Below are 15221 nucleotides of genomic sequence, written 5' to 3'. Positions count from 1 at the left end.
GTAACTTGTACAGTCAGCCGAGCTCAGTTAAAGAAGGGATTTACAGATATCAGAGGAAGAAGCAGAGTCCAGGTGAGTTTCTAGCCCCATTCCTTGTTATGTTTTCGGGGCTGTGTGCATACTCGATGTGTTGTTAATACATTTATCCTAAGTGATAAGTGTATGCCATATGTGATATATGTGATGGATATGAATGATTGCTTGTCGATACGTGAACGATCTTCGGATATTGCGCGTACTGTCAGGTTAAAAATAAAGGTACTAATATTATATATCGAGGATAGTAAATTCCAAGTGGTTGATAGTGTGTACGAATGTTATGATGTGACTGGTTTATTACGTAAATACCGAACTGATATGAAGTGTGATATAGGCAGGTAGAGGTAGAGTGTGTTAAAAGTGGCAAGAGTCTAGTAAGAGTGTTAGTGGCATAACGATAGTACGTGGTAGGGTAAGCCTATACGTGCCTTCGTTATTAAAGTGGCAAAGTGGCATAACGTTCTACGTTATTAAAGTGGCAAAGTGGCATAACGCTTTACGTTATTAAGTGGCAAAGTGGCATAAGTGGCATAAGTGGCATAACGCTTTACGCTTTACATATTAACGCTTTACGTTAATAACGTATAACGTTATTAAAGTGGCAAAGTGGCAAGGTGGTAGGTGTAAATAAGAGGCTAAGTGGTAAGTTAAGCAGGTTAGGTGCGAAAGTGTGAATACACTTACCTTAAGTGGTAAGTGTATAGATGTTATACAAGTAACTATTATGTAATGCTTGTCGGTACGTGAACGGTCTTCGGATATTGCACGCATCGTCAAGGAGAGTGATTGTCAAGTGGTTGTTAGTGTGTATGTATTCTATGATGCGACTTGCTTATTATGTAAATATTGTATTGGTATAAAGAGTGCTGTTGACAAGTAGTGGTAGAGTGTGATAGAAGCGGCAGAGTCTAGTAAGAGTGTTAGTGGCATGACGATAGTACGTGGTAGGGTAAGCCTATACGTGACTTCGTTATTAAGGTGGCATCAAGTGGCATATAGTGGCATAAGTGGCTAAGCTGTAGGGGTAATTAAGAGGCTAAGCTATAGGGGTAATTAAGTGGTTAAACAGTGGCATGTTAGACAGTGGACTATGTGTCTTCGGATACGTATATATTGTATGAAGTGGTTGTATGATAAGTTGCTTGATTAACTAGAACTCACTCAGCGTAGCTGACTTTTAGTATGCACGCAGGCGAGCTGATTATAGAGTTAGCATGAGGATGACACACGGCATGGATTGAACGGCTGGCATCTGAAGAAAGAAGTAAAGATGTTTTAAATATAAAGTTTTGTGTTATGGTATCAAAGAAAAGATTTAATGTTTTGTAACAAATGATTGATGTTTTATATTCCGCGAAAAGTTTTAATAAACTCTGATTTGAAGAACTGTGTTTATGAGTAAATCCGACGCTAAAGTAGGGTCACCGGGTTCGGGGCCTTACAAATCATTTATAGGCATTCAACTCTTCAAGTGCTAGTTACCGTTAGTACAAGAACCTTGTAGTGCAAGTAATTACCTTATAATAAAACTATATATAAGGGCAACATCATACCAATTTATCTATACTTATTCCTTTTAGCGATCATTACTCCATTGTTCATATTATAATCGATCAGTTTTTCTCTTGTTAACGATGAATCCTTCTTATTATCACCACGCCATTCCGCAACCACCACGCTACGCTTATGGTGTTCCTATACTCCCCGTTCCCGCTCCACGGGTTCAAGTTATTCCGGTTCATTATGCCACGGGCGAACCCTACCCACGATTTGTTTCGTTTCTTGACGATGTATTCATTCTCGACATCCCCAATACCTCGTCGGTGAATCAACAACCAACACGTTCATATACGCAAAATCACTACATACCGTCTCCAAGACCAGAAGACACGTTCGACATGTCTGACTATGACTCTCTAGAAGAAACTTTAATGATGCTAGCGCTAGAGGCTGATCCTGCACCTGCACCGCAACGAAGTGGTTCCGGTTTATCGGAAGAAGAGATTTCAAAGCGTCTACATGTCTACACGGCACAAGGAGAGAAGATAAAAGACTCTGAAGTGGTGACCTGCTCTATTTGTTTGTGTGACTGTGAAAACAACGAGAAGATCGGGCGTCTCAAGTGTGGGCATCAATATCATACCGTGTGCATCAAGGGTTGGCTGTTATCGAAGAATGTTTGCCCCTTATGTAGGTCTGTTGCATTGAGGATATAGATATAGATGTTGATATGATAATATGTAATAGTTTAGATTTGTTTAGTAATCGGTTGGCTGTTATTTCTTGATGTATTAAACCAAGTTCATATGAAAACAGATTCATTATTTTTGTTGGTGGTTTTTATTTCTGTTGCTTATATATTGCATACTAAGGTGAGAGTTAGAACATTGATGAACTAAGGGTCTAATTGTTACTGTATTTTTTTTAATCACATTGAGGCATCCATTTAGGCTTAATGAGCTAATTTAAGAAGCGGGTGTTTCATGTTATATATTGTTTATATTCTTGTTTATTTAAACAGTTGCAAGAACACAAATAAATAATTATAATAATAAATCAAAATCACTTCTTTTAAGCTGCTCTGAGATACATGGCCTATATACCCAGCTCAACCTTTTTAAAAAACAATCGAATTGAGTACACCAGAAGAATTGGCCATTCGGTTCTGTGAACCAACCGAGATCAAAATAGGAGAAAGGGATACGAACAGAAAGGAAGAACTAATCTCATCAAGAAGGAAGAATTATTTTAAGGTTTTTCTTAATGAATAAGCTTTTTAAAGGTTTATAAATGGAGTGCACATTAAGTTAGTATCAAGAAGTTCCGAGTCTTGGCTACGTTATCATTTTTAGTAAACAGAATAACATAAACATTAATCATAAACCAAAAAAAAAAAAAAAACTGTGTATTTTGACATTAGAACCACATTTTGCTTATAAAACCGACCTAAAATGTTGTACACATACAAATTATATAAAATGTCTCAATGTCTCATGTTTCCCTTTACAAAACAAAGCATAAAAATTTTCTCAACATGTTTCTTACCTGAACAACAAACAGTTCAGTCAGTGTGCACCCTTGCTGTAAATCCATCCATCACAACTCCTAGATAAATCATGACCGCACGTTTCTATCAGCAATCACAGCGGCTGCAGTTCTTGCTCAGGCACTACCACGGAGTCTACTGGCTTATATTGTATAATTGATTGTTGCTTTTGCCTCCAAAACCACCATAATCCCACACCCGATAATCCAACTAACAATGCCAACATTGATGCTCCCACTGCAACCAAGTAATTTTTCGGCCACCGGCTTTTCTCAATGTGAAAAAAATACAAATATTATTCAAATAAAATTCATCGTTTCAACAATAAACAGAAGACGAAAATGAGCATACCTTTTTGATGGGATATTTTGTGGGGCCATCATTGGAGGCGAAGAAGGAGAGAGATCATTATCAGAAGTGGAATTTGATACATATGGCGGTGAAGAGGCCCGTGGGGGTGGGGGCGAGGGCCCACCAGAAACATGAAGTGTTTCCCATATATGAGAACAGTTGGTTTTCCAAAATCCAATCTTATCGTGTTCATGGTCATACATAACAAATGTGTTACGGACAATTATGCCTGTAAGTGCATAAACATATATTGTTTTTAAACAGCAAAAAAAGAAAGCAAAAAACAATATAAATTAGTTACCTTTGTGAACCAACCAAACGTTCAGCAAACAGTTTGTGAACTGTTCGGCTGGAAGTTCGTTTGTTAAGGAACAAACGAACACGAACAAAGAAATTTGCTCATTTGGTTGAACGAACGAACATGAACACATTTTTGTTCGTTCATTTGTGTTCGTGAATGTTCGTTTACAGTGGTTCAATATAAATTGTTTATGTTCGTTCACGTTATTTAATATTTCTTCACATTACTTTTACCTATTTTAACTCAGTTATGCTCGTTTATACCATTAACGAACGTACATAAATGAACACAAACATGTTCATTTTGTTAACAAACGAACACAAACAAGAAAACCCTGTTTGTGTTTATATGAGCGTGTTTGGTTAAAGTTAAACGAACGAACACGAACACGCATGGTGCGTGTTTGTTCGGTTTGTTTACAAGCCTAAAACTGGTTGAGATGAAACACCTCCTAAAAGAGTAGTTGGATCATTCCCGTTTTGAAATACCCCCAAGCAATACGCTCCACTAACCCTTGCATGCTGCACAAATAAATAACTAAATAAGATGCAAAAATCTATTAAATAACAAATTAACTAAAATTTAATATTATATCAAATACTTACCCTGAACAAGTAATTCTCTGGAGAAAGTGACAATTTGTGTCCCTTCCCAAAAACCATTTCAACAGAAGGGAACGCTTTCGAGAGTTGTAAAACATCACTGAAAATAAAAGTACAAAATTAAACATTATTTATTAATCTTTAAGTTTATTTAACTATAGTTAGTATCATTTGAGAACTCCAAAAAAATTAAGAACTTCTAGGAACTCAAAAGAACCAAACATTTTTTTTAATTTTTTTCATATATTAACATTGTTTGAGACTAGTTTTACCATATTTTATATATAAATTCTTGATTACATATATAAATCACAAGTTTACATATGTGTAAAATTTATGTAATAACAAATTTACATATATGCAAAAAAAAGTTTAGATATGTGTAAAAACAAATTTTCATAATTGTAATCGTAAATATAGATATAAATAATGATAAAACTACACTCAAATCACACTAACATACAAAAACTTTTATAAAAAAACGTTAGTTTTCAAGACTTCCTTCAAGTTCTTAAATAATTTAAGAGTTCTGTAATGATACTCATCCTATATATATATATATATATATATATATATATATATATATATATATATATATATATATATATATATATATATATATATAAATAAACAAACAATACCTTCCAGCACCCGCAAAGCAAATGTCATTATAACTTGGATCGGGACCTTTAATCTGATGAAGACCAACGACTTCTTTCATGACCTGCTCGCAACATTAAAAACAAATTATAACTATTCAATACATATTATATTATAATTATTATAAAAAAAACAAACACATAGAAACAAAATCTTACAGCATCCCTAAATGCCACAAAAGCAGCTTCAGGCAGGTAAGCATAAGTTGTACCACTATCAAGAACCGTTCCATGTTTCCCATCAAACACACTTGAGCTTAAAGCCAACCGTTTCCCCGCAACATGCAGTTCCTTCAACTCAATATTGTAATATGGGCTGTTGCCATCCTGAGACTAGAGTAAATGTATGAGATGTACAAAAATGTATTTTGTTAGAAAAAAAAAATATTTAAGTTTTGTATCTATAAGTTAGATAGATACAAAACATACCTTCGAACGGGGTCTGAATAAGAATACACCATCTCGGTAGGTGGATCAATTCCACCAAGAACCATAGCACCGCCACCAACATCCATTCCGCCATAACACAATGAAAAAGAATCACTTATAACTCTATTATCAACAAGTTGATCAACAATACTCAAATCACCACGGCCCAATCCCATTATTCCATCTGCATGCTGACTGAACAGGTCACCGGTTTCCCTGTTTTCACACCCGAAAACCGCACGCTGAGGTGGCAGATCGCTTTGGTTGCCAAACGATACAATGTCTTCACCAAGAACACCACTGCTGGAACTCATTTCCGCATATTGGCGTTCATAAATGCATTGCTCCCTCTTGCCATCACAGGTGCAGTCAACATTGCATTTGACAGGCTTGTAGGTGTCTGATGAATCCGGATCAAACTTTGGGTCCTGTGAATTGATAATTATTAGAAACAGAGAACAGTACTATTTATCAATCTATAACGAAAACATGAACATCTAGGGCTGTAAACAAACTTAAATGAACGGACATAAACAAGGAATGTTTTTCGATTAACTAAATGAACGACCACGAATAAGAACAAGAAATTTCTTTTGATTAACTAAATGAACGAACACAAACAAAGGCTATGTTCGTTCAACTAACAAGAACAAGAAAATTTTTTTAATTAACTAAATGAACGAACACGAACAGAGGTTATGTTCGTTCAATAATGTGTTAATTTACATTTGTTAATGTTTGCATGCATATGTGTGTTGAATTGTTGATTAAAGGTTTTTAATATTTTTTTAATGCCTTTTCTAATCTTATCATATAGGATTAAGCAAAACTGTTAACTATAAAACATAAAAAGTTTATCAACACTATCTCATTAATCTTTATATGCAAAATCAACATAAGAAAATGAATGTTTGATTGCTGATGCGAACCATTGACACCGACCATCATCTGTTAGCCAAAATCAAATTAAAACATTGTTTGTGTTCATCTGTGAACCGTTCACGAACAAATTCATTTCCTTAATGAAGGAACACGAACAAAAAATTTAATTTTGTTAGGTGTTGGTGAACCGTTAGCTTCTCCGATAAATGCTTAACAATCAAACATGAACAAAAGCTTGTTCTTTCGGTTGTGTTAGATTACAGCCCTAGTAGCATGACATAAAGCGTAATGAATGAGTTAGCATACCTGATGCTTGCCACATTGTTGACAGGTAGAGCATGGAACATAAGTGACAGTACTCCCCGTGTCAACAATAAGTGCAAATCTCTGCGGTGGTGATCCGATCCACAGTCGCGTGGTGTAATACCTAAATCAATGATAAATATAATTCAATTCAATTCAATTCAATACACTACAGATCCAAATCTCAATTGTAAAAATTCGAAATTGGAATTAGGTTAATTTAATAGATGTATGTATGTATGTATGTAAAAATAAAAATACCCGTTGAGGAGTAGATCGTCGTGTAAAGCCATACGGGCGTTTGGACGGGAAGTGGTCTTGAGCTGACGACGGGATATCGCATCGGCGGAGGAGTTAATAGGAATAGGAGAAGGGTAAAGAGGTAAAAACATTGTGTGGCGATTGGTACCGGCGATGGAAGGCCGGAAGATACTAATAGGTGATGATGATGATGATGATGATAAGGAGGAGATTGTTAATATCAGGAAGAATATTACTACGGTCACACCAGACATGACGATCTGAAAACTCTCTCTCTCTGAATGAATGAATTTTAGAGAGAGAAAAGTAAAAGTAAGTGGGGGGTTTGGAGGAGGAGGAAGAGGATATTATTATTATAATGGTCAGCGCCTGAGTTTCATTTAACAAAAAGAGAAAGGAAAGAAAATTAAAATGGAAAGGAATGGAAAAGAAAAGAAAAGTTATGATTTTCATTCGTGTTCTCGAATTTAATGAAAATGAAAGAAAAAGAAAGGAAACTATACATTTTATGTGTTCCTGAGATGGGTAGAAAGGAAAATAAAGTTATATTTTTACTATTATACCCTTTTAGTAAAATTAACATGAAAAACGTATCTGCTCGCGAGCTACTCGTGATTGACTCATGAAAAAAATCGATTGAGCCGAGCCTAAACAAGCCCGAGCTTGAGCCGGCTCGCAAGCCTAAACGAGCCGATCATTTTTACATAAAGTATTATGACTATATAATCTTTTTAATGAATAGTAAACAAGCCGAGCCCAAGTCAAACTCGAGCTTGAAAAAATACTCACAAGTCGAGCAAGCCTAGTCGACCTCGTGCTCGGCTCAGCTCGTTTGCACCCCTAACCAGGACTGTGCAATGGGACTGGCCCGTTTGCAATTTTTCTGCACTATACCACTTGCAGGTTGTTGCTCAAGTAGATAATATTAGTTATGTTCAACCTCAAGACATAATCAATCTGTTGCATTCATTAACAACCACAAGACCACAACCTTGTTGAGTGTTGAATATTCCAAAACCTTAACTTGCTAAATCAGAACTTAAAATAACATAACTTGCTGCTGCACATTATGGTTCATGTAGTTTAAAAACTGATTAGGGCAATTAATCTTTACGGGTTCACGGTTCCAACCATGCTCCGACGGGTACATACCCGGACCAGACCGTTTCCCATTTAATGATTATATTCATTACCGAAATTGTGTTTCAATACCACATAATATAATATGATCAAACACATACATATAACATTAATTCTTTAACCATCAATTGTTTTCATTACACATAAACAAAAACTACCAACAAAAAAAGATAATACCATCTTTGTCTGAATTACCAACAAAAAAGATAATACCATCTTTGTCTGAATTACCAACAAAAAAATATAATACCATCTTTGAATTTCAAGTTCTTATTAAATTTACAAGCTTCGAATTTCAAATTAACAAATACCAAACTATTTGACAATTATTACCTCTAACTTTCTTTCACTACTTAATTAATAGTATCATTAATAACAAATCTCAACTTTCATTGTATCATAGATCTAGATACATTTTTTACACTCAAACCGTTTCCCAAAAGGACATCTTACTATAAAACATATACACTTCCTCATTTATGCTACTTGGCTTCTCACCTTCACAAACCCAAATGTAGTAACGGTGACACCCCGCCAGATAAGATATACTACAAATGCAACATATGCAACCGCCAAAACACTTATTATACAAGTAAACCCCACCCCGCTTACTTCTTCAGCCAAAAATCGTTGTAACAGATAACCATTTATGCCTATCAGCAAAGCAGCCACAATGCACGAGATTGTCTGCAAGTCATAAAAGGAAAAATCATAAAAATGACATCTTGGTATTAAACATACATCAACTTTCATTTGATTTAGCCAAAATTAACTTATGTTAATTTAATAAGATCGCACCTTTAGAACAGGGTCAATTACAAAAACGCCCATGAGATCCTCTTTAACAACCAGACACAATAACGGAATGAGAGCAAAAGGAAACTGAATGGACTGAAGCACGTTAAGCCACTCGTTTAAAACATCCAGCATGTCCTCCGAACTATCAAAAATTAACGCAACAATCAACGTGGGAACAATTGCACAGCTTCGTGTAATCAAGGCCCGGGCCCATTTCTTTAAGCCCAAATCAAGAAACCCATCCATGATAAACTGGCCCGCATAAGTACCCGTTATGGTGCTACTCTGTCCGGCTGCCAGTAACCCGACAGCCCATATATACAACATTGGCACCAACCCGCCACCAAACCGCTCTTCAAGAAACTGGCCCGCATTCCTTAGCCCGATTGTATCAGCAACAGTAGTACCAAAAAAGGCCTTTGCAAAAACAGTTGTAACAAAAAGATTAATAACAAAGGTGATGGTGAGTGCGACAGTGGATTCGATTGAGTAGTATCTTAGAGCTTCACGGACCCGGCCCGTTTGTTTTGGGTCAACTTTTCTTGATTGTACGAGTGTGGAATGTAGGAACACGTTGTGTGGGGTTATCATGCAGCCAACAACTCCCACAGCTTGTTGTATTGTTTTGGAGTTTAGCTTTGGTACCACAATGCCTTTAAAACTTGCCAAAAATGGTGTTGTTATTATTAATATTACTACTATTAATGTGTATTATTATTATGTAAACTGATATAGGGAAAGTGGTATCATACCAATAAGAAGCTCTTTAGCATTGGGTTTGGTTTCACCAAACATCCATGCAAATGAAACTGCCATAACTGCTATAAGGAAGGCGAAAAGAGCTTCTAACTTCCTCACATTATAGTTTTCAAGAAACAAAAAGATGAAACTGCAAAAAAATAAATCAATAAAAATAATGAAATCAAGAAGCAGTTAGAACATGTTTCATGCTTATTATCGAAATAAAAACAGAATTTGCAAGTAATTGAAATTCAAAAATAACATGAAAGCGCACTCACACTAGCGAATCGAAACCAACGTCTAGCTTGAGAAGGCATGCTAGTGATACATATAATTGATAGTGTTTATTGTAATTATCTCTATATATCATAGTTAGAAGATATAATTTGATTCGTTTTTATTTGTACTTATTCTCATTATTCGTATTAGCTATTACCAATCAAAGGCAGTGATGAGAACACCAGCCCAAAGTGGCAAAACCCCATGAGTCAAAATACTGAGAGCAATAGCACTCCCAAAGACTTCTTGAATATCAGCTCCGATCAGCGCCAACTCAGCCATCACCCAAAGCAACTTCCCGGCCCAATTAGGGTACTCCTCCCTACACAGCTCAGCCAGGTGTCTCCCAGTGGCTACTCCGAGCCGAGCCGAGCCGAAAGAAACTGAACAAGAAGCCCAATAGCAGTAGTCCACAAAAGCAACCACAGCAGCGAATAACCTGCACTCTCACCCTCCTGGAGATCACCTTCCAAGTTACCCGGGTCCAAGAACGCTATGCTCATTAAAAACCCGGGCCCTGTGAACTGCCACAGCTTCCGTCATGAAAAAGGTGGCGTTGAGTTGTTGTAGTCTTCATGGTTGTTGTCATCTACTCCAACCAGTAATTGCAGTTGATGGTCTGAAGGCATTGGCTAATATATATATATTGTGTGTGTGTGTGATGAGTGTTAAACCCAATGCATGATGTTTGGGTCCAACGGGTTGTGCATAGCAATGTGTCGACTCCAAAGGGGCAGGGGTATATCTTTAGCATGTTAGGGTTTGCAATTCAGAAAGGGTTGGCGGCGCAGCTTGTTGCCCGCCTACCTGCTATGTTGATGTAATATTTATGTTTCTATATAATTTTTATTCAATATATAAAGAAAAGAATATTAAGATCCATGATAATTTCATATCACAGAGATATTATCTAAAACTTAACCTAAGAAAACGGTTTATTTTGTAAGTTGATGAAGAAAACAAGCAACTTATGAATAATGGAGAGTACAACCAAAACTCTTATTGCCATTCATTTTGGTTTCCTCAGCCTTAATTCTTTTTTGTGAATGTCCTTTAGCCACAGCTAATTCATTACAAGATAAAAATATATATATATATATATATACTAGTTTTTATCCCCCGTATCACGGGGTTGTTTTATATTGTTTGTTCTAATATTTATTTATTTTTTTAATTTATATTTTTTTTGTATGAAAGTTAATAATATACGTATGGTTTGATGATAAATTGTTTCACAAATAAATGAGATGTTATAACCCGGTTTAAAAGCTATATGGTTTTGATGAGACATAAAACCCGTTTATTTTTTTTACTATAAAATTGGTTTTTTAATTATAAATAATATTTATGAAAGTTAATAATATACTTATAGTTTGATAATGCCCAAGACCTGTTTATTTTTTTACTTTCAAATTGGTTTTTTAATTTAAATAATATATATATTTTTTTTAAAATACATAAGATATTATTTTTTATTATATCCTATTTTATAGGATTTTTACATTAATAATTTGGTGAGAATAATTTTTAATTTAATGAGATGTTATAACCCGTTTAAGGAATATCTGGGTTTGGTAAGGCCCATACCCATGAATTCGGGTCAAATGCATGAGAAGTCTCCATTTAAAAATCAAGCAAATCTGGTGACTCCAAAAAAATGGGGAGTAACCACATCGCGACACGTAGGATTTTTATATCTTCGTTTATATATATTATAGATAGATATACAATGTCTAACTCAAAATAATAATAATAATAATAATCGCCCTTAATTATGGAGTCATATTCATCATGTTAACGGATAAATAGAAGACAATATATATGATCAATATACCTTTTTGGTGGGTCCCGTCTAAATATGCCCAATTAGATCATCATATATATTTTCCACAACTATAATTGGGAGGCAAACACCAGTAGATGTATCTAATCAAGAACTCGATCATGGAGCCTTACAATAAAACCAGCATAATTTGGTCTTGATTGTAAATTGTGATGTTGAATGTTTGATGGTGTAAAGATTTTATATGAGGCATTATTAAGTGATGATTAATTATGCATGAATGTAAAATGGTTTTGGCGTTAAATGTGTTTTCCAAAAAAAAGGTAAACGGATGAAGTGTTAGTTCTAGCTGACGTCGTTGGGATTGGATTACCGGGCAAAAGGGTCCCACATGTTAGAGAAATGCATGTTACAACACTGCCTAAAGAGGGTGGTGTTCATACGAGGTTTTTGCCATGGAACACACTCCATAAGCTAGGTTAAGGAATGTTCTCTATAAGACTTGTCTTATTGTAACATCCTAAAATATTATAACGTTAAATAAAGAAAGTTATGTTTAGTGATTTCACGTTATTAATTTATTTAATATCGAGTAAAGAACGGATCATGGACTTAGATTAATTAAGGTGGATTAAGTGGTAATGGGCTTTAGGTCCACGGGCTTCAAGAGGTATAAATATCCTCCTAAACCACCATAAAACCCTAAACCTCATTTCATTCCATCTTATTCTCTAACACACTCCAAAACACACACACACCACACACCGCCATACACGGCCGCGAGGGAGAGAGAACGGGACTCGAGTCCAAAATCAAGCCAACCATTATTAGACCTTCGATATACGAGCTAGATACGAGATAACCAAGTAAACCGCGACCACACCGAACGCGTAAAGGTATGCCTTTTACCTTAAAGTTTACGGTTTTAGGATCGGTTAGCTTTGAAACTTAAACATAAAGTAAATCGGGTCTAAACGAAACGTAAAGTAACAAACTTGATGTTGGAAATGAACTTGACAAACCTATGGCTATGTACGGCGACTTGTTATTAAACGTTTTAAGCCGAAAGCTCCAACTTTATGTCTTTCCGGGCTAAGTTTTACCCGAACTAGGCCATGGGAATGATCGCGTAGTTAGTTAACGTAATATCCAAGAAATTCTTGATGAAATAAGGGTGATTGTGGTGATTAAGTTTGAACAGAGACGGCAGCTGGGCAACTTCGCCTGCAAGCCATAACTTCGCCTTCATGCAAGTTCGCCTAGCTGATACCTTCGCCTAAGGCCAAGTTCGCCTAGCTGATAACTTCGCCTAAGGCCAAGTTCGCCTAGCTGATAACTTCGCCTGGTGATAAGTTCGCCCATGATAACTTCGCCTGGCATATGTTCGCCTAGGGTTAACTTCGCCGATCACTAACTTCGCTTATTGTTAAGTTCGCTTAATGATAAGTTCGCTGGAGTTAGCAAATTAGAAAATAAATTAAAAACCTAATGAAAAATGTGTTAAGACAGTTAATGGAAATAAAATTTTTCTAAGCTGACCTGGTAGCTCGACCCCAGCCAGGGGCTCTGCCCCTTGGACCCTGCTAGGGGCTGCCGCCCCTAGACCCCGCTCCAGGGGCGCTGCCCCCGGACCCCCGTTCGTTGTGGGTTATATAAAGATAGAAATACTATACGAGTAGTAGTAGTTAATTGATACATGTAAATATTATACAGTTAACCGTGCACAGCTCAAGAAGGGAATAACGATTAACGGAGAGCGTAACAGGATTCAGGTGAGTTTCTAGCCCCATTTATGTGTTATGTTTTCGGGGCTGTGTGCATACTCAATATGTTTGTTAATACGCTTATCCTAAGAGATAAGTGTATGCCTTATGTGAATGATGTGATATGTATGAATGATGGCTTGATGGTACGTGAACGATCTTCGGATATTGCACGTACTGTCAGGTCGTAACGCTATGTATAAGGTAAGTATGATATGTATGCTTATGTGTATGAATGTGATAAAGTTAATAAAAGAAGGAAAGGATGGTTGTATGGTTATGAAGAGGGTACCGGGCCCTAGTAATACTCGAGGTATGATGTATGGTTGTATGGTAACGAGGAGGGAATTGAACCCTACTAATATTCAAGAACTAGGGAACCGAACCCTACTAATATTCGAGGAAAGAGGGTACCGAGCCCTAATAATACTCGAGGAAGGAGGGTACCGGGCCCTAATAATACTCGAGGAATGTAGGGCGTAATGCTCTTTATAACGTAAGATATGAAAGCAAGTTAATACAAAAGAAAGTATGAAAGTATGAATGAAAGAATATAAGTTTGTGTGTATTGTATAATGTATGATTAACTAGAACTCACTCAGCGTAGCTGACTTTTAGTATGCACGCAGTTGAGTAGGATGAGGCAGCTCGCTTGAGGAGACACGTGGCACTGAATAAGAGGCTGGCATCGGAAGACTCAAGACGTTTAAGTTAAATGATTCGGTTATTTTGAAAGACAAGATGATGTTGTAAGACAAGATGTGATTTGTTATGAAATGTTTTATGAAAGCTCTTATATTCCGCGAATGTTTTAATTAACTCTGATATTTAGAACTGTGTTTATGAGTAAATCCAACACGAAAGTAGGGCTACCGGTAACGGGGCCTTACACTTATAAAACATTTTGTGGTGTGTTTAATGGCATGATGTGTCAATTGTTTTGCGAAAGTTTTCACTATAGTTACTAGCGAAAGGCGGCGGTTTTTAGCATATACTTAAAGGTGAGTTATAGTAGAAAGTAAGGGCATTTTCAAGCTATTCAGCTGAAAAGAAATACGGGGCACTTGATAAGTGATGTAATTGTTAGCGGATTGTAATTTTTGGGTTTGATTTGATTAATTAAATCGAGTTTTATTATTTTTTATGAGATTTTCAACATGTATAAATCCAAAATTCTAAAAGTGATGTTTACAAGTGACAATTTTTTGAGTCTAATACCGGCTTCTTTTAAAATATCAGCTATATTTGTGTGCAATTACTTTTTTATTTTTATTTTACAAACCACATTAACTAAAAAATCAGCTAAATATTTACTAAAAAAATATATAAAAAATCCTAGACAATTCTCCGAACCAAAATGTTCATTGTTTTCGCCAAAACCTTGATATGCATTTAACCCACATTGATTTTCTTTCTCAGCTGCAAATAAGATCATGACAATCAAGGTTACCTTTTGAATAAGCGGCTAGTGTCATTCTACTCGATCATACAAAGGTTGTGTGGGTGCGGCTTCGTCAAATTGGTGGCGGAGGGACTCGTTGATGGCAGTTTGCTTAAAAAATTTTTGAGTGCCATGCTAAATCACCTTTTAACGTTGCGGCAACACGTTTCCTAGTCAAATTTAAAGACTTCATCCTAAATTAATATACACCAGTTCGATATTTGAAAATGTACAATTGTGATTCATGCATGAACCTTCAAAAACTTGTCTTGTTGGATTAGATTAATCTTTCTTCTGAAAGCACTATGAAAAGTACGTATTATACTTCCACCAAATTCTTAGCCAATCATCCATTTAGTAAACATCATACTTTTGTTAATACATATGAATCTTATGGTGTACG

The 15221-nt window shown here is 36.0% G+C and overlaps 1 protein-coding gene and 1 pseudogene across 3 annotated transcripts; both read right to left on the bottom strand.

Moving 5' to 3' along the window:
* Window positions 1-2847: 2847 nt before the first annotated feature.
* On the bottom strand, window positions 2848-7182 carry LOC143612142 (aspartic proteinase 36-like). 2 transcript variants are annotated; one of them, XM_077086196.1, is made up of 9 exons: window positions 6874-7182; window positions 6616-6736; window positions 5428-5855; window positions 5158-5314; window positions 4981-5063; window positions 4343-4439; window positions 4186-4258; window positions 3437-3665; window positions 2848-3322 (listed from the first exon to the last, which is right to left on the bottom strand). In XM_077086196.1, the coding sequence occupies exons 1-9, from the start codon at window positions 7125-7127 to the stop codon at window positions 3229-3231; spliced, it is 1536 nt and encodes a 511-aa protein (XP_076942311.1). In that variant the 5' UTR covers window positions 7128-7182; the 3' UTR covers window positions 2848-3228. The 2 variants fall into 2 exon arrangements, with proteins under 2 accessions (XP_076942311.1, XP_076942310.1); XM_077086195.1 differs by having other exon boundaries at window positions 2857-3351; window positions 6874-7180.
* A 1225-nt stretch (window positions 7183-8407) lies between these two features.
* On the bottom strand, window positions 8408-10460 carry LOC143612137 (metal transporter Nramp3.2-like; annotated as a pseudogene). Its single transcript, XR_013149898.1, has 4 exons — window positions 9989-10460; window positions 9564-9700; window positions 8812-9464; window positions 8408-8700 (listed from the first exon to the last, which is right to left on the bottom strand). The product of XR_013149898.1 is annotated as a metal transporter Nramp3.2-like (transcript).
* Between the last annotated feature and the right edge of the window lie 4761 nt (window positions 10461-15221).

Source organism: Bidens hawaiensis, unplaced genomic scaffold, assembly GCF_021521415.1.
Source record: "Bidens hawaiensis isolate Kalapana, Puna unplaced genomic scaffold, B.hawaiensis_p1.1 tig00033546_1, whole genome shotgun sequence".
Classification (NCBI taxonomy): domain Eukaryota; kingdom Viridiplantae; phylum Streptophyta; class Magnoliopsida; order Asterales; family Asteraceae; genus Bidens; species Bidens hawaiensis.
The sequence above is the reverse complement of the archived record's forward strand: the minus strand, read 5'-3'. Positions and strand labels throughout refer to the sequence as shown.

Excerpts from the sequence above, each read along its gene's own strand:
- LOC143612142 (XM_077086195.1), bottom strand. The coding sequence starts at position 7,127 with ATGTCTGGTGTGACCGTAGTAATATTCTTCCTGATATTAACAATCTCC. Across the intron at positions 5,315-5,427 it reads TATTCAGACCCCGTTCGAAG|CCCATATTACAATATTGAGT; the intron begins GTATGTTTTGTA and ends GGATGGCAACAG. Across the intron at positions 4,440-4,980 it reads TGCTTTGCGGGTGCTGGAAG|TGATGTTTTACAACTCTCGA; the intron begins GTATTGTTTGTT and ends TTTTATTTTCAG.